The sequence below is a fragment of the Muscardinus avellanarius genome, assembly GCF_963383645.1.
Source record: "Muscardinus avellanarius genome assembly, chromosome: 16".
Taxonomy (NCBI): Eukaryota; Metazoa; Chordata; class Mammalia; order Rodentia; family Gliridae; genus Muscardinus; species Muscardinus avellanarius.
In genome coordinates this window covers 60,196,123-60,223,927 of record NC_137802.1, presented here as the reverse complement: position 1 = coordinate 60,223,927, position 27,805 = coordinate 60,196,123, and the positions used below count along the sequence as shown (strand labels likewise).

The 27,805-nt window shown below is 42.6% G+C and overlaps 1 protein-coding gene across 2 annotated transcripts; it reads right to left on the bottom strand.

The window, feature by feature from the left end:
- Nucleotides 1–531: 531 nt before the first annotated feature.
- PSMD12 (proteasome 26S subunit, non-ATPase 12) lies at nucleotides 532–25,425 on the bottom strand (the record flags this gene model as incomplete). 2 transcript variants are annotated; one of them, XM_080712454.1, is made up of 11 exons in its annotated part: nucleotides 532–741; nucleotides 2,220–2,297; nucleotides 4,644–4,818; nucleotides 5,768–5,880; nucleotides 7,783–7,917; nucleotides 8,001–8,150; nucleotides 10,220–10,324; nucleotides 12,227–12,334; nucleotides 17,194–17,322; nucleotides 17,411–17,470; nucleotides 25,318–25,425. In XM_080712454.1, 11 exons carry the CDS (start codon nucleotides 25,423–25,425, stop codon nucleotides 532–534), a joined length of 1,371 nt encoding a protein of 456 aa, XP_080568580.1. The 2 variants fall into 2 exon arrangements, with proteins under 2 accessions (XP_080568580.1, XP_080568581.1); XM_080712455.1 differs by lacking the exon at nucleotides 17,411–17,470.
- Between the last annotated feature and the right edge of the window lie 2,380 nt (nucleotides 25,426–27,805).

Below are 27,805 nucleotides of genomic sequence, written 5' to 3'. Positions count from 1 at the left end.
GACCCGGTTTCAAAATAAAGAATAAAAAATAGGGCAGGGGCTGTAGCTTGGAGGTCGAATGCCCCTGGGATCCATCCCCAGACCCCCCCCCACACACACAAAAAAAAATTAAAATTAAAAAAATATTATTATCCCACAAAATGTTTAGAAGCAGAGGTACATAGAAAGTAAACACGCATATATGCTGCTTTTATTATTACCACATGGTTGTTAGTTGAATGAAAACAAATAATAGCTAAAAAGTTTTCAAATAATAGAAAAACATTTGGGAAAGTTATGGCACAATTTTTTTGTGTATTCAGAGAATAGCAATGTATATTTTTGCACCTCTTGCAAATGTAGAGTTAACAATGAAACCATGGAAATGAAAGGTCAAAGGGCGCCTCAAACAACATTTACTATTTAAAAATTTTAGACAAAGGAAGAGAACGGGGAAAAAAAAAACCCAACAACATATACACCAAGATAACAGTCTTTTTTCTGTTTTTAATGACTTCCTATTTTATCTCTTTTCTAAAAGCATTTAGACCCTTATTGTAGATTGTGTATCATCTCCTCTTTGGCGATGAGGTGTGTAGTTTTGTTCACCAGAGACATCAATGAGTTCAGTTTCTGCGACCAGTCATTTAATAAGTTATTTGGATCCTTGGGTCTCTGGAAGTTGATAATTCCTGCCAACCTGTCTACTTTGGCAAAGATGGTCTTGTTAACGACTAGATTGGAGAGAAAAGCCTCTGACTCCTGCAAGAAAAAGAAACTTGATCAAGACAGGACAATTACAGCCAATAAACAGAACTTAAGGAAATCATTCTGTGTGTGTGTGTGTGTGTGTGTGTGAGTGAGAGAGAGAGAGAGAGAGAGAGAGAGAGAGAGACAGACAGACAGACAGACAGACAGACAGACAGACACAGACTGGGATTGAACTCAGGGGTTTTCTACTCTGAGCCCTTTTTATTTTTACATTTTTTTGCGGTACTGGGGATGGAACCCAGGGGCATCCTACCTCCGAGCTACATCCCCCAGCCCTATTTTCTTTATTCTTTCTTTTGAAACAGGGTCTCACTAAATTGCAGAGGGCCTCACTAGGAGCTGAGGCTGCCCGCGAACTGCGATCCTCCGGTCTCAGCCACCACGCCCAGCTCTATTTTTTATTCTTTACTTTGAAACAGGGTCTCACTAAGTTGTGGAGTGTCCTCACTCAGTATCTGAGGCTGTCCTCCCAGGCACTGGGATTACAAGCGTGCACCACCATGCCTGGCAGAGCCCTTTTTATTTTGAAATAGGGTCTCGCTAAGTTGCTGAGGGCCTCGCTAAGGTGCTGAAGCTGGCCTCAAAACGGCAATCCCCCTGTTTAAGCCTCCCAAGTACTAGGATTGCAGGTGTTAAGTCATGATGCTCAGCTAAGGAAAACATTTTCTCAAAACTCTTCATCCCAGAATACGCAGAGATAAAATCCATAACTAAGAGGCAGTCACTGCTGAGTGTAATGATAATGTTCTTACAGCATGACAGTCTAATAGCAAGTCGCCTTCTTTTTCTAGTTTCCCCTGGGAAGGCATCTCGGAGAGTTCATTTGTTTCTACAAAAGCTGGGCTATTCTGCCTCCTGGCAACTATGTAGCCAGGGATAAATGACACTTGTAAGGACACTGGTGCCCTCATCCATATCCAGAACCCGTCCGCTAGCCACGACCAGGCCTTTCAGCCTTGATGCTGCAGTTCTTGGACAGAGGCCCCAGGCCACGGGCCCACGTGCACCTCGGGTGAGGCTGCTGCGTGCGGCACTGCCCTGTGCGGTGCAAACCCGGCGCGGCACGAGACGCCCGCAAGCCCTTTCAGTCTGCCTCACATATTTTATTTATGTAGTTCACTACTGGAGAAACCTACATATATTTATTATATTTATTATATATACACTTTGGACTTCAAATTAATCAATATAAAACTAAAATGCATTTTGGGGCTGGGGGCACTGAACCCAGATCACTCAGCTCCATCTCTAGCCCCGCAAGAGAAGACTGTAACCAGTACAAACAGTAACGCAACCATAAACTTACTGCTTAGGCGATTTTTGGTATTCATGCTAGCTTGGAAGACTTCCTATCACCTACACTTAAAATGACTAATAAAACCAAACAGTTTTCTTATTTGGTGTGTATAAACTGACGGACACTCAAAATGGTTAGCAACGGCAGCCCGACACTGCCGCTGAGCACTCACGTCCACAGAGAGGTCCAGAAGCTGCGCCATCCTTTTCATTGTTATCCGCGTATAGTATTTGGCCATTATTCTAATATTCTGGGGACAGGAGAGAGGGAACACTTAATAACCATTGTAAGGTTCAAAGTAAATTTATTTGCACATCAAATCAGTTTAGATATAACGTCAGATTCAGAGCTTTTTTCCGCAGCCCACCCTGCCAGGAAGCTGGTTTAAGCTTCAGAAGCAGACTCAGGCTGGGCTTCTCTGTGATTTCCGTAGTTAACTCTGAATTGCTATGAGTACTTTACATAACTCCAAAATACAGTCAAAAGCTATGCTGCTGTAACTAAATTAGTGGTGAAAAATTATAACTTCTAAGCTGGGTGTGGTGGCGCACGCTTGTAATCCCAGCTCTTGGGAAGCTGAGACAGGAGGATTGCACAGGTTCGAGGCCAGCCTCAGCTATTTAGTGAGGCTCTCAGCAACTTAGTGAGACCCTGTTTCCAAATAAAATAGAAAATAGGTCTGGGAGTGTAGCCTGGAGGTAGAAAGCCTCTGGATTCCACCCCAAGTACCACCAAAAAAACAAAAAAAATATATAACTTCTAAAACATCTTTGCTAAATTCAAGAACCTAAAGTCAAGCTGTTCTAATTATGAGATATATATATATATATATATATATTTTTTTTTTTGGTGGTACTGGGGTAAAACCCAGAGGCTTTCTACCTCCGGGCTATACTCCCAGACCTATTTTATACTTTATTTGGAAACAGGGTCTCACTAAGTTGCTGAGAGCCTCACTAAGTAGCTGAGGCTGGCTTCGAAACTATGTGATCCTCCTGTCTCAGCCTCCCAAGCGCGGGGATTAAAAGCATGCGCCACCACGCCTGGTTTATGATAAATATTTTTAACAGTTAAAACTAAAAAAAGTAAAAGAAAAAAATCATTATCACATCACCATCATTTCAACTATTCAAAAACACAATGACATGAAATTAAATTTCCCAATTTCCAGTGGAAATTGTGTTGAAGTTAAGATACAGAGACCCCTCCTCAATCCCCCTCCTCTCTCTCATAGTGGGGATTGAACCCAAGGGTGTCTTACCTCTGAGAGCCACCCCAACCCTATTTTTATTTATTATTTTATTTCAATTAATTAACTAATCAATTTTGTGGTACTAGGGGTGGAACCCAGAGGCTTTCTACCGCCGGGCTATACTCCCAGACCTATTTTATACTTTATTTAGAAAAAGGGTCTCACTAAATTGCTGAGAGCCTCATTAAGTAGCCAAGGCTGGCTTCGAACATGTGCAATCCTCCTGCTCAGCCTCCCAAGCGCGGGGATTACAAGCGTGTGCCACCATGCCCAGCTAATTTTTTATTTTTGGAAATAGGGTCTCACTAAATTGTGGAGGAGCTCATTAAATTGTGATGCTTGTCTCAGTCTCCTAAAAACTGTAATTACAGGTGTGGGCCACCATGCCAGGCCACAAAAAGTACTTGTGAATGAATCAGTGTTCAGGTTTAAGGAGTAGAGGAGCAAGTGGATATCGTAGGAAGACCCCCACCCCCATATTTAGGAACTGTTATATTTTTTTGAGACAAGGTTTTGCTAAGTTGCCCAGGCTATTCTCAAACTAATGATTCTTCTGTCTCAGGCTCCTGCATTGCTGGGATCATAGGTGTGGGCCACAGCACCCAGCTCTTTTACTGGTTTATATGCCATAAAAAAAAAAAATTTCTTTTTCCCTGTGGTACTGGGGATGGAACTCAAGGCATTCTACCTCTGAGTTACACCCTCAGCCCTATTTTTTATTCATTATTTTGAAACAGGGTCTCATTGAGTTGCAAAGGGCCTCAGTATGTAGCAGAGGCTGTCTGCAAACTGCGATCCTCCTGTCTTAGCCTCCCAAATGCTGAGATTACAAGCATGAGCCACCACGCCTGGCAACATTTTGTATTTTTGAAAGGCCTTCTCAAAACAAAGCATAGTAAAACATAGTTATATCTTTTCTGAGCCAAAACTAAGAAGGGGGGGGGTGGGGAGATAAAATGGATAGGTTGATTTGCTTTGGGAAATACAAAGTAAACTGTTGAACAACAAATTTATTTTTTTGCTTCTTAGAGCATGATGGGAAGGGGTCCTAAAGTAAAGAATAAAAAACGTAACTTCCAAAAGAAATGTGATTATCAAACTTAAATGTAAGGGGTCAGGATGCATTTGTGATCCCAGTGACTTGGAGGCTGAGGCAGAGGACTGCAGATCTGAGGCCAGATGGGGCAATACAGCAGAAAGACAAGACTGCTTTATTAATTAGTTAGGAATTATTTAATTCATGCCCAAATTGCCAATGTTTAGATCTAGGCTGATCCCAGAGAGTAGGTTCACTAGCTCAGGCTTAAAGAAGAAGCTGGCCTCTTCACTGTGCCAGGTCCTTACGTGCTCAACAACTCTGTTCTTCAAGTCTTTCCACCTTTTTTCACCTTCTTCTGTGGAACCAAAAACATCAGTCGCAGGACTCTCAAGGGAGCCTTTCCTTAATTCCATCCCATAGTCTTCAACAAGTGTGGTCCAACGCATCAACTCCATTGTGGTAAAAAGCTTTAAAAGATCCCTGCAAATCGTATACAATTTAATATGCCAAATCCATAAAAATTAAGCATCATCTAATATAGGTTTAGCATCCCTAATTAAAAAATCTAAAATCTCTAGTTCTCCAAAATCAAACTTTTTGAGCCCTGGCATGATGCCACAATTGAAAAATTCTATACTTGACTTCACGTACATAAAAGTAGACGGTGGTAAGTTTAAAATGCTAAACTTATGTATGAATGAGCTTAATTATCTGGTAGCATAGAATGCACAGAATATGAAACAACCACACTGTACTTGGACAAGGGTCTCATCTCCAGATTTTGTATAGACAAATATTTCAAACCTGAAATCACAAAAATTTTCAGATTCCAATAATTCTGGATAAGGGATTTTCAGCTTATATAATAGTAAATATTTTAAAAATAAGAGTTTTAATACATATTATAAAGTAGAACAAGATAAATTTGATTATTACTTATTTTACCAACTTTACTCCCAATTTTCCCACAGTTCTGCAGAGCTTTCCCTTACTTAACATCCTGTATCTTTACTCTCTTGTATTTGCCAGTCTCTGAAATAAATGTAAATATACAATAAAACAGATAAAATAAAAGCCCGTTGTGCTTATGAGAAGCCTGTGTTTTAAATATAACAGATTTTTGGAAGGATATATTTCCAAAATTCACAAGTCCCAATTAGTGATAAAACTATAAAATGGTTAGCCAAAAGCTGCTAAAACTTGATATAAAACTTCTACTTGACGAGTAGTTCAGAATAAAGTATGTTATGCTCTCTTTACACTCATTTCTAATACACTGCTAAAAATATTTTGCAACTTTATCATCTTTAGTTTTATTCTCTACTACAACCTATCAGCAGCAAATTAAGAAGTATGGCTCACGTGAGTCAATGTTCTCTGAACCCTGTGTTTCTACTGAGACGTGCTGTGCTCACTCCAAAGCACTTACTTGTACTTGGGGATTTCTTCTAACTTCTTGTCACTGCTTATCCGGTGAACCAAATCGGACTGCTCATTGTCAAAAGGAGCCAGGATGACATAGAGAACAACACTCTTCAGGGCCTAAGAGAGGTGCACGACAAGTTACGGCAAGACAAGAAACACGATGGAAACGTTGGCAAGAGTTGAGGAGACTGCAAAATGATTGCACAGACCAAGTTTGCATTTTGTACTCTAAAAGTACTAGGGAGCTGGGCGTGGTGCCGCACGCTTGTAATCCCAGCTTTCGGGAGGCTGAGACCGGAGGATCGCGGTTCGCGGACAACCTCAGCTACTTAGTGAGGCCCTCTGCAACTCAGTGAGACCCTGTTTCAAAATAAAAAATAAAAAATAGGGCAGGGGGTGTAGCTTGGAGGTAGAATGAAAAAAAAAAAACCAAAAAGGATAAAAAATAGGGCTGGGAGCCAGGCGTGGTGGCGCACGCTTGTAATCCCAGCATTTGGAAGGCTGAGACAGGAGGATCACGGTTCACGGACAGCCTCAGCTACTACTTAGTGAGGCCCTTTGCAACTCAGTGAGATCCTGTTTCAAAAATAAGGAATAAAAAATAGGGCTGGCGGTGTAGCTCAGAGGTAGAATGCCCCTGGGTTCCATTCCCACTACTGCAAAAATATTAAATAAATAAATAAGTAAATAAATAAAAGTACTAGGGAAAGGCCAGGAGTGGTGACGCATGCTTGTAATCCCAGTACTTGGAAAGCTGAAACAGGAGAATCACAGGTTCAAGGACAGCCTCAGTAAGCAGTGAGACTCTCATCAACCTAGCGAGAACCTGTTTCAAAATAAAAATAAAAAATAGAGCTGGCTGGGAATGTAGCTCAGAGGTAGAATGTCTCTGGGTTTCATCCCCAGTACCACAAAAACAAACAAATAAATAAGGGGGACAGTTACCGGTTACCTTTTTCATATCTTTCTGTAACATTTAGTTTTCACAAAACTATAATAAATATTTGCTACCTCAACTAACACCATTATTATTATTTTTTCTTGGTACTGGAGATTGCACCCAGGGATATTCTACTCCAATTATATCGCCAGTCCTATTTTTTATTCTGAAAGAGGGTCTCACTAATATGCTGGCAAATCTGTTTCAAAAAAACAGGTATGTGTATTCCACATTTGTGCTGCCAACTGGTTATAAGAACATTTCCTTTACCCACCCACTTATTTGTCAAAAATGAATGTTAAAAAATTGTCAGTTAGCCGGCCGTGGTGGCACACGCTTGTAATCCCAGTGCTTGGGAGGCTGAGACAGGAGGGTCGCGCAGGTTCGAAGCCAGCCTTGATGGCTTAAGAGACCCTGCTTCCAAATATAAAAAAAGTATAAAATAGGTCTGGGAATGTAGCCCAGATGTAGAAGGGTTTCCATGAACCCCAGTACCACCAAAAAAAAAAAAAAAAAAAAAAAAAAACCCCACAAAAAACAAAACAAACTTGTCAGTTGCAGGGCGTGGTGAAACATGCTTGTAATCCCCAGGCTTGGGAGGCTGAGACAGGAGGATTGCACAGGTTTGAAGCCAGCCTTGGCTACTTAGGCTCCTGTTTCCAAATAAAGTATAAAATAAGTCTGGGAATATAGCTTGGAGGTAGAAAAGCCCCTGGGTTCCACACCCAGTACCACCAAAAAAAAAAAAAAAAAAAAAAAAAGTTCCCAGTCCTAGGTAACCCTAGGACTTGGGAGGCTGAGAAAGGAGGATTGTCGGCTCAAAGCCAGCACGTGGTAACGTGGTAAGAATCCTCTTTCAAACTAAAAAATAAAATAGAGTGAAGAATGTAATTCAGAGGCAGAAACCCCCTTGGATTTAATTCCCAATACCATAAAAAACTGGCAGATAATTATTGCCATAATTAATCTGATGCAGCACCATACAACTGTAATGACTACAGTTACAATGATTTGTAAATAAAAAATACACATTCTTCTTTCTAATCTGCATCAGTATCAATGATCAGGATCCTTCTTACCTGCTGCCACTTCTCGCTTTCCGCCTGTATACACGGAGTATCGTATATTGCTCTGTAATGCTTACAAATAGACAAATAGGAGCCCTCATGCTGATCCAGCTGAATCATTAAGTTATAGTATTTCAACTTTAATTTCTGAAAAAAAATTTGATGAAATAAATTGGGGTTTAAAGGTTTTATTCCAACACTTTAAAAAGCATAGCTCCAAGTATGCTCACTTCTGTATTTTCTTCCTGGAAAAACTTGGTGTTGATTTTCTTGCTGATGATTTGTGTCCGAATATAATCCTTCACCGCAAGGCAGAGCCTCATCTGCTCCAGGATGAACTCCACTCTCTCTTTTTTTTCCATTGACCCGTAGGTTTCCACCTAGCAGAGTAAATCCCAAAATAAGCTTATGATACTTAGCAATTTTTCTGAATTGCAACAAAATTAAAAAGAGATCAGAATATCCATCCTATCTTCATGCAAATACAGATAACTGACAATTCTATAAAGAGCTAGTTGCCATCTGGAAATTACAATGGAAACAAATGAATTTTTCCCCTTGGTGTAATGTTTATGAACTTTAATGCATGTATTGGTTTGTATGCCCACTATCATACAACGAAGAACACTTCTATCACTAAAAACTTCCCCACTGCCCTCTACTTATGAGCCCCGACAAAAGGTGGGGGGAGGGGGGGAGACATAGCTCAGAGGAAGAATGCCCCTGGGCTCAATTTCCAGTACCAAAATAAATAAAAATGTAGAGATTAGGAAGACAGCTCAGTAGTAGAACGCTCTCGAGTTCAATCCCCAGTACTACAAAAGAAAAAAAACAAAACAGGAAAATATATACACAAGTACAATGCAGATAATTAATTACATTAAACACTATAAAGATGGCAGTGGTGGCACACGCTTGTAATCCCAGCATTCGGGTGGCTGAGATCGGAGGATCGTGGTTTGCAGACAGCCTCAGCTACTTAGCGAGGACCTTCGTAACTCAGTGAGACCATGTTTCAAAATAAAAAGACTAACAAATAGGGCTGAGCTGTAGCTTGGAGGTACAATGCCCCTGGGTTTCATCTCCAGTACTGAAAAAAAAACAAACTATAAAAACTGTTTCTAATATATTTGGTGTATAAGCACAAATGTATTATATGAATTTATAAAATCCAAGTTGAAACATTTACAAAGTATAACACGGCTACTGCTACTAATTTTGTATGAAAATGTTTCACCATCTTTGCAATCTTTTTTTTTTTGGTAGTACTGGGGTTCCTGGAAACCCTTCTACCTCGGGGCTACACTCCCAGACCTATTTCTTATACTTTTTTATTTGGAAACAGGGTCTCTCAAGCCAGCGTGGCTGGCTTCGAACCTGCGCGATCCTCCTGTCTCCACCTCCCAAGCACGGGGATTACAAGTGTGCGCCACCACGCCCGGCTGCAATTTTTAATTTAAGAAAATTACAAGCCAGGTGTGATAGTGCATGCTTGTAATCCCCGCATTAGGGAGGATGGGATTTTCATTTCCTTTATTGCAGTGAGAGGGATCGAACCCAGGGCCTTATACACGCTAGGCAAACACTTTATCACTGAGTCACGCACCAAATTCCATCAGTTTTTTTTTCTTGTTGTTAAATCAATATGGGCTAGAAACTTACCAGCAATCAAATATTAAGAATGAAGCCAGTGATTAACAACAGACTCTTAATAGAAGTAAATAGTACATGAATTGCCTATTTTACTTAAATTCTGAGAATTCAAATGTTCCAATAACAGCACAAAAATTAAGGTAAATTTGTTTGTCCTAATTTTTCTTCAAAACTATTCTAGTAGCTGGAGGTGGTGGCACACACCTATAATTCCAGAGGCTAAGAAAGGAGGACCACAGGTTGGAGACAGCCTCAGCAAGTAGTGAGACTCAAATCAACCTAGCAAGACCCTGTTTCTTTTCTTTTCTTTTCATTTTTTGCGGGTCTGGGGGTGGAACCCAGGGGCATTCGACCTCCGAGCTACACCCCCTGCCCTATTTTTTATTATTTTGAAACCAGGTCTCACTGAGTCGCAGAGGGCCTCACTAAGTAGCTGAGGCTGTATGTGGTGCAAGATCCTCCAGTCTCAGCCTCCCAAGTGCTGGGATCACGAGCGGGCGCCACCACGCCCGGCTAAGACCCTGTTTCCAAATAAGAAAAACTGGGCTGCAGGTGTAGCTCAAAGGTAGAACGCCTCTGGGTTCAATCCCCAGTACCACTAAAAAATAAAACATAAAACTGTCCTAGCAGTTCAACATAGCTGGCTCGTGATTACCCAACTTCAAGGCAGCTCGGCCGTACTCATTGTATTTTTAAGGTTTACCAAAAAGCGATAAGGTCAGATAACAAGTCACCCCCACGATGGCTCATGCCTACTCAACGGGAAGTTTACCGACTCCCACACGTAGCACCTTACCTGCAACTCTTGTAAGATGGAGGCCGCCTCTTTCACGTCTCCATTTTGTTCTTTTATAGTAGCTAAGGTTTTAGTCAGCCGAGCACGTTCTATTTCAACATAAATCTGCAAATAAGAGAAATTATCAAAATTTGTGTAGAAATGTGTTGAAATTTGTTTATTTCGGGGCTGAGGCTCCAACCCAGTGCATGCAACTGAAGTGTTCTACCACAGACCTACACTCCCAGCCAAAATGTGTTAAAATTTAAGAGGCAGAATTATATTAGCTTAGGAGCCGGGCGTGGTGGCGCGCGCTTGTAATCCCAGCATTTGGGAGGCTGAGACCGGAGGATCATGGTTCACGGCCAGCCTCACCTACTTAGTGAGGCCCTCTGCAGCTCAGTGAGACCCGGTTTCAAAATAAAGAATAAAAAATAGGGCAGGGGGTGTAGCTCAGAGGTCAAATGCCCCTGGGTTCCACCCCCAGACCCGCCAAAAAAAATTAAAAGAAAAAAAAATTATATTAACTTAGGTATAGGAGTATTTACCTTGCTTCTACTGTGACTTTATCCTCCATCTATAAAATTGTAAGATACTTTATATTTAATAAATGTAACAATAATTTTTAAATGTTGCTATAAAACATCTATATTTTCTGTCCTGCTTTGAGAACTTAAATATAAAATTACTGTGTTTAACACAGTAATCCTAATAATAGGACTAATAATTTGTAGTCCTAATAATAGGACTACAAATTATATAAATGGAAACAGTCTTAAAATAATTTAATTATTGTTGTTATTTTTGTGTGAGTGTGGTACTGGGGGTGGAACCCAGGGGCTTTCTACCCCCGGGCTATACTCCCAGACTGATTTTTTATACTTTATTTGGAAACAGGGTCTCACTAAGTTGCTGAGAACCTCACTAAGTAGCTGAGGCTGGCTTTGAACCTGTGCAATCCTCCAGTCTCAGCCTCCTAAGCGCTGGGATTACAAGCGTGCGCCACCACGCCCAGCAATAACTTAATTATTTTAAAAGATAATAATTATTATCTTTAATTATTTAAAAGATAACACACCTGAGTCAGGTGTGGTGGTGCATTCTAGTAATCCCAGCATTTGAAAGGCTGAGACAGGAGGATCTTGGTTTGTGGCCAGCCTCAGTTACTTAGTGGGTCCCTCCACATAGCGAGACCTTGTTTCAAAATAAAGAATAATAGCCGGGTGTGGTTTCTCACGCTTGGAATCCCAGTACTTGGGAGGCTAAGACAGGAGGATCCGGGTTTGCCGCCAGCCTCAGCTACTTAGTCAGGCCTTCCACAACTTAGTGAGATCCATTTCAAAATAAAGATTAAAAAATAAGGGTGGGGCCAGGCGTGGTGGCGCACGTTTGTAATCCCCGCGCTTGGAAGGCTGAGACAGGAGGATGACACAGGTTCAAAGCCAGCCCCAGCTACTTAGTGAGACTCTTAGCAACTTAGTGAGACCCATTTCTAAATAAAATATACAATAGCTCTGGGAGTATAGCCTGGAGGTAGAAGGCCCCTGGGTTCCACTCCCAGTACCACAAACAAAGAAAAGAGAAAAGAGAAAAAAAGGCTGGGGAATGTAGTTCAAAGGTCCAATGGCCCTGGGTTCCATCCCCAGTAACACACACACACACACACACACACACACACACACACACACACACACACCCTTGAGTTTCTTTCTTGGGTTATCTTTGTATATAATCCCCTCTTTGTCTAAAATACCCTTATCCCCACTCCCTGGCCCCGTAGAATTTTTATTCAATCTTAAAAAGCCACACTAAAACTTGGAATATGTTTACTAATTTCTAGAAAAATTTGGTTATATCAAGACTGACAGTTTCATTTGCATATGGGAAGATATTAGAATGGGATTTAAAAAGATAATGTCTGAATGAAGGTGATGACATTCTGTGTATTTCTTATAAAAAGAAAAAAAACCCAGATACATACATACTTCACCAATAGTCACCACCGTGAGTTAGGCCAACAAAGCTCACCTTTCCTTCTGTAACCATTCGTAGCGTGTCGATTAGTCGAAGCTTGACTGGGAGGTCTGTGATTTCCTCAACGTAAGTACAGCACTGTTGAACCATTTTTGCAACAGCCTAAAATATTAAGAACAACTCATAAGTGAAATCCATTTCTCTTACAGGGAAAAATGCATTCAAGGCCTATGGCCAAATTTGTTCTTCCCGCTCTTTTTTTTATTTTATTATTATTATTTATTATTATTATTATTATTATTTTTTTTTTCCTGGTCTGAGGATGGAACCCAGGGGCATTCGACCTCCAAGCTATACCCCCTGCCCTATTTTTTTTTTAATTCTCTATTTTGAAACCGGGTCTCAATGAGTTGCAGAGGGCCTCACTAAGTAGCTGAGGCTGTCCGCGAACCGTGATCCTCCTGGTCTCAGCCTCCTGAATGCTGGGATTACAAGCGTGCGCCACCACGCCCGGCTTCCCCGCTAACTCTTGACACTGAAATGCCCATAAGAGAGCATTACGCCATCAAAACCCCTCTGGTAGCCAAGAAGTGCTCAAGTGCTGAACAGCATCAGTCAAGGTGAAGAAAACCTCAGGTGCAAAGGTGCAGCCTGGCAGGAGAGCACGGAAGAAACGACGGCAGGCAAGGGGGAAAGGAGAAGAGACAGCGGAGTCCACCGTGGCTGGAAGCGGGACCAGCAGACACCGCGAGACAGCAGGAGGCGACGGCAGAGGCACAGTCCCCATCTCCTGGGGAGGAGCCACAGGCAGCACACCCCCCCAGTACCAGGAAACGGAGAGTCAGCCCCGACCCCTCAGTTTCCTCACAGGGAACACAGGTGGCTGTACCATTTTCCCCCAGCTCCAACACCCATAATTTAGGTCAGAGTTGGGCAAACATTTCCTGTAAAAATTTTACAAATATTTACCAGTAACTATTTTGGACACTGTGGACCCTACAGTCTCTGTGGCAAACACTCAATTCTGCCTTTGTAACTCGAAAGCTAACAGAGACAATATATTAACAACTGGATGTGGCCATGTTCCAATAAGTCTATTTACAAAAATAGGTGGTAGAGCCGGGCGTGGTGGCGCACGCTTGTAATTCCCGCACTTGGGAGGCTGAGACAGGAGGATCGTGCAGGTTCGAAGCCAGCCTCAGCTACTTAGTGAGGCTCTCAGCAACTTAGTGAGACCCCGTTTCCAAATAAAATATAAAATAGATCTGGGAGCATAGCCCAGAGGTAGAAAGCCTCAGGGTTCCACCCCCAGTACCACAAAAAAAAAACAACAAAAAACACAAAAATAGGCGGCAGGCAGGATCTGGTCTGTGGTGCATCATTTGCTAATCCCTAACTAGATTTCATTTTAAGTTTTGCTTTTTGTGGTACTAGGACTTGAATCCAAGGGCACTCTACCTTTTAGCCATATGCCCTCAAGCCTATTTTTATTTTGAAACAGGGTCTCACTAAATTACCACATGAACTTGAATCTACAATGCACCTGTCTTAGCCTCCCAAGTACGAATATTACAGATGCGCACCACAGTGCCAGAACTCATCTACAGATTTTTTGGGGGGAGTACTGGGGATTGAACCCAGGGCATTCTACCTTTGAGCTGTACCCCCAGCCCTATTTTATCCTTATTTTGAAATAGGGTCTCACTAGGTTAATGAGAACCTCTCTACTTGCTGAGGCTGTCTTTGAACCTGCAATCCTCCTGGCTCAGCCTCACAAGTACTGGGATTCTAAGTGTGTACCACCATACCTAGCTCCAATCTAGATTTAGATCATAGCCATTGCTAATAATAATTAGAGCCCTGAGCCATCAAGAAATGGTAAATTAGCACGATGGGGTGGCACATGCTTGCAAACCTAGTACTTGGGAGGCTCAGATAAGAGGGCTGTATTTTGTGTGTGTGTATGTGTGGTACTGGGGTTCCTAGAAGCCCTTCTACCTCTGGGCTACACTCCCAGACCTATTTTTATATTTTTATTTGGAAACAGGATCTCTTAAGCCAGCGAGGCTGGCTTTGAACCTGCGCGATCCTCCTGTCTCCACCTTCCAAGTGTGGGGATTACAAGTGTGCGCCACCACACCCAGCAAGAGGGTTGTATGTTCAAGACCAGCCTCAGCAACTCAGTAAGACTGTTTCAAAACAAAAAAATTAGATAGGGCTGGGAGGGCAGATTAGAGGTAGAATGCCCTTGGGTTCAATCCCCAGTACCACAGGAGGAAAAAAAGTTAAATTACACTAAGTATAATTTAAGATAGCAGGAAAGGCCGGGCACGGTGGCACATGCTTATTATCTCAGCATTCGGGAGGCTGAAAAAGGAAAGATTTCCATAAAAACATTTAATGTTCAGGTAGCTTAGGTTATATATACCTTTATCTGAAAAAATGGGCTGTTCAGAGACCCAGGTATTTCAAAAAGCTAAGATGTTTTGTTTGGAGTTACCTGGGTAACTGGGACTATAGGCACACACCAGCATGCTTGGCAAAAGCTAAGGTTCTATCACAAATATAACTTCTTCAGCAAGTGCAAGGCCTTGGGACATCTAGTATCTCACAAAACACATATGCCCTCTAAAACAAATAATGATTTTTAGAAGAGTGCTCAAGTTGATAATTCTAAAAGCTGTGCATGACACACATTAACAAGCCGGGCATGATAGGTTAGGGAGCCTGAGACAACCTCAACTACCTGGTAAGGCCCTCCGCAACTTAGTGAGGCCCTGCTTAAAAATAAAGAGTAAAAAAATAGGGCTGGTGGCTTAGCTCAGAGGTAGAATGCCCCCAGGTTCAATCCCCAGTACCAAAAACAAACAAACCAACCAACCAACAAACAAAAATACATGAATAGGGCTGGGGGCATGGTAGTAACTTAGTGGCAGAGCACTTGTCCAGGAAGCACAAGGCCCTAGGTTTGATCTACAGCAATATAACTAAAAAAAAAACAAGCTACTGGAATTATAGCATGCACCACCAAGCCCAGCATCCCAGAACGTGTAGGATGAAGACAGGAGGAGCACAGGTTCAAGATAGGCCTCAGCAACTTAGCAAGACTCTCAACAACCTAGCAAGACCCTATTTTAGAACAAAAATACTTTTTAAAAGGCTGGGGGCGTAGCTCAGAGAAAGAATGCCTCTGGGTTCAATTCCTCATACCACACAAACACAAATTAACTTCCTTTATTACTGTGCTCCCCCTAGGAGCAGTGCAATTAAAACTGCCAGGGACTGGCCTACTCCCTCTGGATGGAGAGACCTCCTGAGTGGGAGCCATTCTATTTTCTACCTTTTGATGGCTTACAAGTGAACTTTCCTGTTCCTACAACCTTCACTAGTCCTCTGACTTCAGGACAGGACTAGAGCCCAGTAGGAGGTGACACCTGTATCAACACCGCCACCTTGGTGGTTAGGACTTCAACACCTGAATCTGGGGGACACAGGTATTCAGTCCACAGCACTGGCGCATTACAGACCTGAGAAGTCCCACAAATAAGATGTTCTTACTTGAAAAACAGAAGCAAAGTATTTGGACAAGACCCTCTACATTTATTTTTGGTTCCATTATCACCTCTTCTGCAATGTCATCATCCTTATTATTTAATCCAGTAGAGAAGTCAAAGCAAAAACCAAACACACGCGCGCGCGCCCAGAAGCAATTCCAGGTGGAGCATTTTGAGGATGAGCTATAAATGCACAAAAATGAGCCGGGTGTGTGATTCCAGCATTCGGGAGGCTAAGACAGGAGGATCATGGTTCGAGGACAGCCTCAGCTACTTAGTGAGGCCCTCTGCAACTCAGTGAGACCCTGTTTCAAAATAAAGAATAAAAATTAGGGCTGGGGGTACAGCGCAGAGGCAGAATGCCACTGGGTTCCATCCCCAGGACCGCCAAAAAAAAAAAAAAAAAAGGTACAAAAATGGAATCTACAGCCAGGTGTGGTGGTACATACCTATAATCCGAGCTATGTGAGGCTGAGACAGGAAGATACAAGTATGAGGTCAGCCAGCCTGGGCAACTTTGGGAACCCTTGCTCCAAAATACAAAACTAGAAGGGGCTGGCAGATGCAATTCAGTATGAGGGCGCCTCTGGGTTCAATCCTCAGTACATAAAAACACAATAGAAAAAAACACAAAACAGGAATCTACTTCTTGAGAGGATCACATCTCTTTATTGGTGTGTGTGTGTGTGTGTGTGTGTGTGTGTGTGTGTGTGTGTGTGTGTTTTACTGGGAATTGAACTTGAGGTATTTTAACTCTGAGCTATACTCCCAGACCTATTTTTTTATTTTAAAACAGGATCTCAGTAAGTTGCTGAGGCTCAACATAAACCTGCAATCCTCCTGTCTCAGCCTCCCCAGTACTGGGACTATAGGCATGTGCCACCACACCTGCCTCCTAAATATATCTTAAGCAAAGAAATTAGTAAACAGTTTTTAAAAACCCAACTTTGCAAAAACACTAAAAAGGAATTACTAACCTTAAAAAAAATGAGTAGCCAAAGTAATGTCTAAAAATGGCCTTGAATAAGTTAGATCAAACCAGCATCAAAAGTAAATTAGAAGGGGTTAAATCAGCGATGAGTACATTTTTGTACACACAAGTTTTGAACCCCAATAAGTTGTATGAATATAATGCACCAATAAAAAAAAGTAAATTAGATTATCAACTTGATTGATCATACCAACCACTTCAAATGATAAAAATGAAGATAAAGAGCAACAGGGAAATAGAACAAAGCCGCACTGACCCCAGTGCAATTAATTCAGTGTAATTTTGTAAAAATATGCAAATTTTAAAGATAAAAAACAGAAATTAAAAAATTGCGTCATTATGAGAATATGTGTTGAATTTTAAAACACCCCATAGAATGTGTAATGTTGATTTAACAAATTTTCAACAGATGCAGTTTTCTAAAAGTCCTCATTAATATGTAAATGCATTTGTTTTTTGAGCAATCATGAACTCACTTGTTTTAACTGGCTCCGCCTTTTTGACAAAAGCATAATATTTTCATTAAGTAAATCCCATTCTTTAGCCTCATAGCACATCTTCACCACTGCCACTAAGATACGGGATGTAGACACCATATCAGAAGCCTGTAAGGATGAAAACACATTAAAAGTAAATGGAGCAATGTTAAACGAAACTAACGGCAACTGAGGTTTTCATTATAAACCTACTCACAGTACGAGTCTGTTTTTCTAAAGAAAGAAGGGTTTCAATAACTTCTTGAAGTCTTCCTTCCTAAAACAAAAGATAAAATGAAAAACGTGAAGATAGGAAAAGTAACATCACCAACAGAAACCAAATAACTGATCTAAAGTTAGATGTTTCTGACACACAAGAGGAAAAATCAATGGCCTGTCCAAGAAGATAAAGACAGTCCGCCCTACTCGCTCTCTCCATTTCATGATGGTGCCGCTCTCCCAGGTCCTCTCCTCTCCTCTCCTCCCCCCTCCCCTCCCCCTTCAGTACTGGGGATGGAACCCAGGGGCATTCTACCTCTGAGCTACACCCCCAGCCCTATTTTTTATTTTGAAACAGAGTGAGAGCCTCAGTAAGTAGCTGAGGCTGTCTGCGAACCACGATCCTCCTGTCTCAGGCTCCCAAATGCTGGGATTACAAGCTGGCGCCACCATGCCCGGCCAGTGGTTTTCCTAATGCTAGCTTCCCACATGGGGCCCACAAGCCTTGTCAATATGTAAAAGAGCCTCAGAAAAACTGAATATATAACAATGTATCACCAAAGAAAAATGCCAAGCCTTTGTTTTGGATTCTAACTTATCAACTTAGATGGAGGCACCTGTTTATCTTGTTTTGCACAAACACGCTGACTAGTAATAGAATGCAGTGCTGAAGAATAAAAATGATAAATAGTTGCTTCTTCTTCTTCTTCTTCTTCTTCTTCTTCTTCTTCTTCTTCTTCTTCTCCTTCTCCTTCTCCTTCTCCTTCTTCTTCTTTTTTTTTTTGTACTGGAGATTGAACCCAGAGGCATTCTCCCTCCAAGTTATATCCCTAGCTCAATTTTATTTATTTGGAAATGGAGTCTCACTAAGCTGCTGAGTCTGGCTTCAAACCTACAATCTTCCTGTCTCAGTACTGAGATCACATACGCGTGCCACCAGGCCTGGCTCAAATAAATGCTTCTTTATAAACTTAATACAACAAATATTTTGAGAATTTAGAAATAAAAAGAATATTTGGTTTTAAAAGGACAGGAAGACCTGGCTTAATTTTTCAATGACTTTATAAATAAATTAGTAGTAATAAAGATCACCTAAGAATACCCACACATGTTATACTGAAAGTTACAGTCTCAAGCAGATACTAATCCAATTACCTTAGGGCCAATTGGTAATAACCTCTACATACCTCTATCATTTTTTTTTTTTTTTTTTTGCAGGTCTGAGGATGGAACCCAGGGGCATTCAACCTGTCAGCTACACACCCAGCACCTTTTATTCTTTATTTTGAAACAGGGTCTCACTAAGTTGCAGAGGGCCTCACTAAGTAGCTGAGGCTGTCCATGAACCTGGATCCTCCAGTCTCAGCCTCCCGAATGCTATGATTACAAGCGTGCACCACCGTGCCCGGCTTTACCTCTATCATATTAAAAAACAAAACATTTTCCCTGGGACATACACCAGGGGGGGGGGGGGAAATTCCTTCTAGGTCTTTTACATTTGATTAAAAAATGAACAAAAACTCCCAGAAAAATCATCTCAACCCATAGCACAAAAACTGCTTTTTTATTAAAATATTAAACTGTACGTGGTGGTACAAGCCTGTAATCCCAGTACTTGGGAGGATGAGAAAGAAAAGGCTCTCAGCAACTTAGTGAGACCCTGTTTCCAAATAAAATATAAAATAGGTCTGGGAGTATAGCCCGGAGGTAGAAAGTATCTGGGTTCCACCCCCAGTACCACCAAAAAAAAAAAAAAAAAAAAAAAAAAAGGAAAACTGCAGGTTTGAGGTCACCTCAGCAACTTAGTGAAAGTTTCAAAATAAAAATAAAATAGGGCTGGAGGTAGAGTTTACAGGTGGAATGCTCTTGGGTTTAATCCCTAGTTTAAACATACTACTATCCTGGCTTTTACTGATAAAAGAAACTAATGAAAAAGTTTTGAATTAAGAGTCCCAATAATGTTTGGACTCTCCCCCCCCCCCCAGTACTGGGGCTGGAACCCAGGGGCATGATACCTCCGAGCCACACCCCAGCCCTATTTTTTATTCTTTATTTTGAAACAGGGTCTCACTGAGTTGCAGAGGGCCTCACTAAGTAGTAGCTGAGGCTGTCCGCGAACCGCGATCCTTCCTGAACCTAGAGCTTTGTGCATGCTGAGCACTCTACCACTGAGCTACACCACCAGCTTAAACTACGCACCTGCTATGTAGCCCAGAATATGTATTTTAGCCACTATTTGAATTTATTCTCACTCAATCTGAAACATGGGTATTAACATATTTTAACAATGTTTCCTGTCAAAGGGGAGCACCAGTCCCGAAAGCTCTAGAGATCTGTGTTTGCAATAGGTGGCTAAAGTTTATCAGAAAAGTGAACAAGTCTGTTAAGATGTCCAAAGTCAAAGGCTAACAAATCATAAAGATCAGAGAACCCTAGGAACAGAAAAGACCGCTGGCCATTATTTAACTCCATCACCTCATTTAGAGACTTAGGAAGACTAAGGACCAAACAGTTTAAGTGACTTGGCTCAGCCACAACAATTAGCACAACCAGATTGCAAGCTCTTCCTTCCTGGCCCGGTGCTCCCTCCACTACACGGCAGAGCTCCCATTACCACAACAGTGTAAATCATGCTTTTTGCTTTGGCCAAAGTAATCTCCATAAGAAAATGGTTAACATGTGAAAAACCAAATAAAGTACAAAATGGCAAAATGCAAAGTACTGTTTACTGAGTATCTCCTGTCACATCTTCCATTGCTATGATCATGTGACTATGATCAACAGAATGTAGTTTAATGCTCAGTGTTCTGCCAGGCATGGTGGTGCATACCTGTAATCCTAGTATTTAGGAGGTGGAGACAGGAAGATCACAAGTTCGAGATCAGCCTCAGCAATTTAGTGAGGTCCTCAGTATCTTACTGAGACCCGGTCTCAAAGCAAGAAATAAAAAATAGGACTGAGGGGGTGTATGTAGCTCAGAGATAGCAGACTCTGGAGTTCACTCTCTAGTGTGTCTATCTCATATACACACACTATCCTAATTCAGAAGCATAGGTGCTCCCAAGTGTGGTGGCATAATCCCTGCTCCTCAGGAGACTGACACAGGAGGATTCCCAGTTTGAGGCCAGCCCTGGCAACTCAGCAAGGGCCTGTGTGAAAATTTTAAAAAAAAAAGGGAGGGGGTAGGAGGGATGGCCCGTGCAGTGGCACATACCTGTAAAACCAGTAACTGGGAGGTTGAGGCTGAGGCCGAGCCAAAAAGATTGCAGGTTCGAGGCCAGGCTCAGAAACTTAGTGAGGCCTTCAGAAACTCAGTGAGACCCTGTTTCAAAGTAAAGAATGGGCCGAGGGTATAGCCCCTGGGTTCAACCCACAGTACCAAAGGGGAAAAAAAGAGGTGGGAATGAAAGGTGTGCTTGGCCAACGCTCAATTAACGCCCACTCTAACACTCAGCCCTACTTACTGACTCTCTGCTCCGCAGTTACCCCACACTGTCTTTGCAATCTCACTAGAATGTAAACTCTGTAAGGGCAGGATGACTATCTGCTCACCACTGGAGCTCAGCATGCTGTTTTATCATGCCAAGTACACAATGCAGATATTACGGTACAGTCTTTTGAACTTTTTAACCAGACTTATTAATGTACCTATCTTACGTACTAATTGGTCTACAAGTTCCATTAGGGATCCTTGTTTAATTGTTGTTTCCCTTATGCCAACTTAACATAGTATGTTTTGATGGATGGACACGAAGCTGAACTATCCAGATGATCTTAACAGTTTACAATTCTTGATTTTTACTGCCACATTAGGGAGGATGTAACAAATGATGTGGCTGTCAACTTAGTGAAGAGAGACACTACCATCAATTTCCAATTTTGAAGCCATCCCACTTTTTTCTCCCAATTTTCCACGTTTAATTAACCCTGCGGCGCCTACAGTTCCTGAAATCCCACATCCTTGACGCTGCTTTTCAAAAGGGAAAGGCCGCCACAACCAACTTGTCAGAACATGTGACTTCTGTGACTTGGTTTTCTCACTAAGATAATCCTTGTAAAAGGTAAATGACTAATGAATTTCTTCAACATCAATGCATGCTGGGTATCTGTAAGTGTTGTAGGTTTGCCTCTAACTCTTCCATGGATCCAATCTATTATTTGCTAAACAACCTAAAAAAGCAGGTTCGAGATCAGCCTCAGCAACTTAGTGAAACGCTCAGAAACCTAGTAAGATTCTGTTTCCAAACAAATATTAAATAAAGTAAAAAAAAAAATAAAACAGAGCTGGTAGTTTAGTTCAGAGATAGAATGCCCCTCGCAATCCCCAGAACAAAATAAAATATAAAAACTTCCATTACTTATCTAACACCCAAAAAGGAACCTGGCAATTGGGTTTGAAAGTCATGTGTGTGTGTGTGCAGTGCTGGGGATGGAACCCAGGAGCTTTCTATCTCCAGGCTACACTCCCAGACCTATTTTATACTTTATTTGAAAACAGGGTCTCAGTAAGTTGTTGAGGGCCTCACTAAATAGCTGAGGCTGGCTTCGAACCTTTGAGATCCTCCTGTCTCAGCCTCCCAAGTACTGGGATTACAAGCATGCGCCACCATGCCTGGCTTGAAAGTCTTTTTCACTGTCTTGAACAAAACCACAATGTCCTAAATAAATACAATATAACTGCAGTCAGGCTTTCCCCCTCACTACTCTATAAGCTATTTGAGGGCAAGAGCTTTGTCTAAAAATCTGTATAGTTCCCAGAATGTCTAACATTAGCTAGTCCTGCACACAGCATGCTGTTATCAAAAGAAATTAGTAAATAGAAGGGTTTTTTTTTCCCCCACTACCAGGCACCAGTTCTAGGAATAGTTGTACTTCTCTAAGCATATAGTTTGTTTCTATTAATTTCAAAGTGGAGGTTCCAGGGCTGACTTTGAGACAATGTCTCCCTAACTTGCTGGGTCAGCACTGAACTATCTATACTCCTGCCCCAGCCTTTTGAGTAGCTGAGATCACCGATTTGTGCCACTAGTCCCTGCTATCCAGTATTTCACCCAAAAATCCGCATTCCTAATTTCTTCTTCAAGTTAGTGGCACTGACAAGGCCCCTCTTCACCCCCACTGGCGCAATGACCTTAGCTGGCGGGGGCTCAGAGGTCAGGTTCTCATCACAGCTGGCTCACTTGGCCAAACAGCGCCCTGGGTGAAAGCATGTGCCCTGGAACCAGCCTGTCTGTCGCCCACCCCGGCTCCACCACACAAGCTGTGTGATCTTGGCCATGTGACTAAGAAATTCCCAGCCTCAGTTTCCTTGTCTGTTTATAAAAGAAGAATAAAACTAATACATATTGCAGAAGGCTCCGGTGAGGATCAAATGAGTTAGTGCTTTAGAGAACTTAGCAGAGCGCCCAGCACTGTAGAAAAGGCCTCTATAAATAATGGCTACTAGCTGGGTGAGGTGGCATATGCCTGTCATCCCAGTATTTGGGAGGCTGCGACAGGACTGCAGGTTCCAGGCCAGCCTCAGCTACACAGCGAGAGCCTGTTTCAAAATAAAAAAAATTCTGCCAATTTTTAGAACTGGTGCCTGGTAGTGGGGGGGGGGGGGGGCTTCTATTTACCAATTTCTTTTGATAGCAGCATGCTGTGTGCAGGACTAGCTAATGTTAGACATTCTGGGAACTATACAGATTTTTAGACAAAGCTCTTGCCCTCAAATAGCTTATAGAGTAGTGAGGGGGAAAGCCTGACTGCAGTTATATTATTGGTATTTATTTAGGACATTGTGGTTTTGTTCAAGACAGTGAAAAAGACTTTCAAGCCAGGCATGGTGGCGCATGCTTGTAATCCCAGTACTTGGGAGGCTGAGACAGGAGGATCTCACAGGTTTGAAGCCAGCCTCAGCTATTTAGTGAGGTCCTGTGCTTGGGAGACTGAAACAGGAGGATTGCACAGGTTCGAAGCCAGCCTTGGCTACTTAGTGAGACCCTGTTTCCAAATAAAATATAAAATAGGTCTGGGAGTATAGCCTGGAGGTAGAAAGCCTCTGGGTTCCACCCCTAGTACCACCAAAAAAATAAAAAATAAAATAAAATAAAAATAAATAAATTCCAAGGGCAGTCAGATATGGTGGCCAACACCTGTAATCTCAGTACTTGGGAGATTGAGACAGGAGGATTGCAGGATTCAGGCCAGCCTCGGCATCTTAGTGAGACTGTTTAAAAAAATTAAAAATGGGAGGCTGGGTGTGGTGGCGCGAGCTTGTAATCCCAGTACTTGGGAGGCTGAGATAGGAGAATCACAGATCGAGGCCAGCCTCAGCAACTTAGTGAGGCCCCTCCATAACTTAGTGGGACCCTGTTTCAAAATAAATAAGACTGGGGGTGTAGCTCAGAGGTAAAAAGCCCCTGGGTTCAATACCCAGAACTTAAAAAAAAAGGTTTTTTTTTTTTAATGTGACATATTGCTTGACAATCCTTTTGCTTATGAATTTATGGCACTGTAATATATTTATGTAGTAAGCTATTTAAGGAACAAAACCAACTCTCAGTGAATGCATCCCAGGTGAATAGTAATACAGTTTGTGGCTGAATTGGTCATGGAATTTAGTGAGGCCTAGGTGTAACCCTTAACAACAGCCCCTGATGGAGTTGATTCAGCAACAACCAACACCCACAGGCAAACTTAGGGTGTTTTTGCTTGTTTGTTTTTGTTTTTTTGGTGCTGGGGATTTAACCCGGGGGCATTCTACCTGTGAGCCACACTCCCAACATTATTTACTATTATTATTATTATTAATAACTTTGAAACAGGGTCCCACTAAATTGTAGAAGGCCTCACTAAATTACTGAGGCTGGCTTTGAACCAGCAATCCTCTTGTCTTGGCCTTCCAAGTACTGGAATCACAAGTGTGAACCGCCATGCCCTGCCTCAAACTTAAGTTTTGAATACTGGATTCTGCCTCTTACTAACTTGGGCAAATAACTCCCGAGTCTTGATTTCTTTAAAGGTATAATGACATACAAAGTTGTCTGACACCAAGCTCAGGGTGTCAACATGTTTGAGCCAAGTTTCTATTTCATAGTAGAGGGTTGAAGGTGTAGTTCAGTGGTAGAGGGCTGGCCTAGCATCCCCGAGGCACTAGGTTCAATCGCCAGTGCTGCAAAAATCAATAAATAAACAAGCACAGGCTATTCCACGGTGAATGAGCTATTTTTAGATTATTCTGCTTTTAGTGCCTGTTTGTCTTTCCTTCTGTACTTCCACCTCAAGGAATGACTCTTCACTATTCAATCTTACTGCTTACTAAGCCCCCCAAAAAGCTTCTCAATGCTAAGAATGAACAGATTCCTCTATGTTCCAGAAACACTTGACATTTCTATCGCTCACCACCATGCATGACGACTTGACTGATTCGCTACATATGTGATTTCCTTAAAGACAGAAGTCCTGAGTTAATTGTCTTTGTAATATCAATTTCCTGCTCCTTCTCCTGGCCGAAGGCCAGGCACATTGCTGGGATTCATAAACAATTGAACGACACCAACTGATTCGGCAACACCAATAGAAACAAACTCTCTGATCTAAGCCTGAATACTGAGCGGGCTTATCCTAAATGTTACTACGCGCTACTTTAACAGCATCCAAGAAGGCAGAAAGTAAAAGGGGGCCCGATCTTCTATTGGAAAGAAGTGACCATGTATCCTGGAGAGGGTGTGGGAGGCTGTATGCACTGGCGTACTCGGCAGCGGAGCCTCCCTGACCCGGCTGACCGAGGGTCTCCCACCCGGGATGGGCAGGCCATGGGGGATGCGCGCTCCAGCCCGCAGGCCCCCTGAGGCCTAAGCAGGATCCGCGCCGTGACTCAGCCCCTGGCGCCCGCCAACAGCCAGCCGGCCTCCACCTCACCTTGGCCAGCTTCTCGCACTCCGGCAGGCGCTGATCCACCGTGGCGCTGTAGTCCACCTCCATCTTAACGATGCGCCCATCAGCTCGCTCCGAGCCGCCGTCCGCCATGGTCCCTGCCTGAGCGTCCTCTGCGGTCCCCCTGCTTCGGCCACCACTCGTCACCCACACCGGAAGCCGCCCGCGCACCACTCAGGCAGTGCGTCGGAAGCCCGCTGGAAGGACCCCGCGAGGCCCCCGGCGCCGGCCGCCAGTCAGGCACTGCCGCGGACAGCCTGGGGGCGGGGCGGGGCGCGGGGCGGGGAGTGGGCGGGGCTTGGCGCTCCCTCCTCCCACGTCGGTGGTCTCCGCCAACGTCAGACTTCTCGTCTGAAATTTGTGACGAGGAGAGCTAGTAGAATGGCACTTTCAGGTATTCTTACACCCCCAGTTTCCAAATATAATTTCTCAGCACCCTGGGCAAGTCACTTAGCTTTTCTTGGATCTCGGTTTTCTTATCTGTGTTTGAGGAGGCTGAAATAAACCCTAAAGAAAAAAAATCCTTTTTTTTTTTTTTTTTTTTTATGGGTCTGGAGATGGAACCCTAAGGAATCGCGTGTGGTGGTGGGAGACTCTTTAGGATTACAGGTGGAGGACGCACCTGTGCTCCCAGTTATTGGGAGGCTGAAACGGGATGATCGCAGGTTCGAAGATAGGCTCATCAAATAGTGAGATTCTCATCAACCTACAAGACCCTCTTTCAAATTAAAATAGTGCTACCGTGTAGTTCAGAGGTAGAAAGCCCCTCCCCAGCCGGGCGTGGTGGCGCACGCTTGTAATCCCCGCGCTTGGGAGGTTGAGACAGGAGGATCACACAGGTTTGAAGCCAGCCTCAGCTACTTAGCGAGGCTCTCAGCAACTTAGTGAGACCCTGTTTCCAAATAAAAATGTAAAATAGGTCTGGGAGTATAGCCCAGAGGTAGAAGGCCTCTGGGTTCCACCCCAGTACCACCAAAAAAAAAAAAAAAAAAGAAAGAAAAAAGAAAGAAAGCCCCTCCCCAATACCACACACAAAGTTCTAAGGGTCTCTCTGATTGAAAATCTTGGTAACAATCTCTGAGATTCTTTTCTTTCTTATTTTTATTTGGGGGGGGGGTTTGCTGAGGATTGAACCAGGGAGGATTCTACCTCTGAGCTATACCCCCAGCCCTATTTTACTTTATTTTGCGGTACTGGGGATGGAACCCAGGGGCATTCTACCTCTGAGCTACACCCCTAACCTGATTTTTTTATTCTTTGTTTTGAAACAGAGTCTCACTGAGTTGCAAAGGGCCTCACTAAGTAGCTGAGGCTGTCCGTGAACCATGATCCTTCTGTCTCAGCCTCCCAAATGCTGGGATTACAAACTTGCGCCACTACGCCCAGCTTACTTATTTATTCATTCATTTATTTATTTGCGGTGCTGGGGCAGAGCCTCACCCCCAGCCCTATTTTTTCCTCTTTATTTTGAAACAGGGTCTAAGTTGCAGAGGGCCTTACTAAGCTGAGGCTGGCCTGGAACCTTTGATTCTCCTGTCTCAGATTCCTAAGTACTGAGAATGCCACAGCCAGCTTCCTATTTTATTTTTGAAACAGGTTCTCACTAAGTTGTAGAGGGCCTCACTAAACTGCTGAGGCTGGGTGCGTACTTGTGATCAACCAGTCTCAGCCTCGCAAGTACTGGGATTATAGGTGTATGCCATCGTGCCTGGCAATCTCTGGGATTTCTGATTGCTCAGGAGAGAAGATAAGGCAGCAGCTTAGTAATATATCAAGCCAAGTGTTTTTTGTTTTCACCTTTTGCTCTAACCCACTACATCAGTAAGAAAAATCACTCTTGTGAGTATTAAACAAGATTGCCTATGCAAAACAATTTCAATTTTTAAGGTCCATACAAGTATTATTTTGTTTTTATCTGCACCCTCTGGGTCCCTATAAAATAACTTAGGATAAAAAAAATGCTGGCCTTGGGAATAGAATGTATCTTTATACATGGTTATGTGATCAACATACCCTGCGAAGCAGGCAAAAAGATTTAGAGTGTTTTGTTATATTAATGGTTCTCAGTTTAATTAGTGCCAATATCTCTTTATATATTCTGATTAGCCCTCTCAAATTTCCTGCAGTGAAAATCAGGAGTAATATACTTCTATATGTAAAACAAGGTAATATTGTAGTCATAATGTAAAGGAGAAACAAATTTTAAAAGAGCAAAATATGCTTAAAGCCCGGGGTTAGACAACCAGCATGGCAAAACAAAAGAATATGTGTTTAAAAATATAAGCCAGCCAGGCGTGGTGGCACACGCTTGTAATCCCAGCATTTGGGAGGCTGAGACAGGAGGATCGCAGTTCACCAACAGCCTCAGCTACTTAGTGAGGCCCTTTGCAATTCAGTGAGACCCTGCTTCAAAATGAATTAAAAAAAAAAATAGGGGTGGGGGTGTAGCTCGAAGGTAGAATGCCCCTGGGTT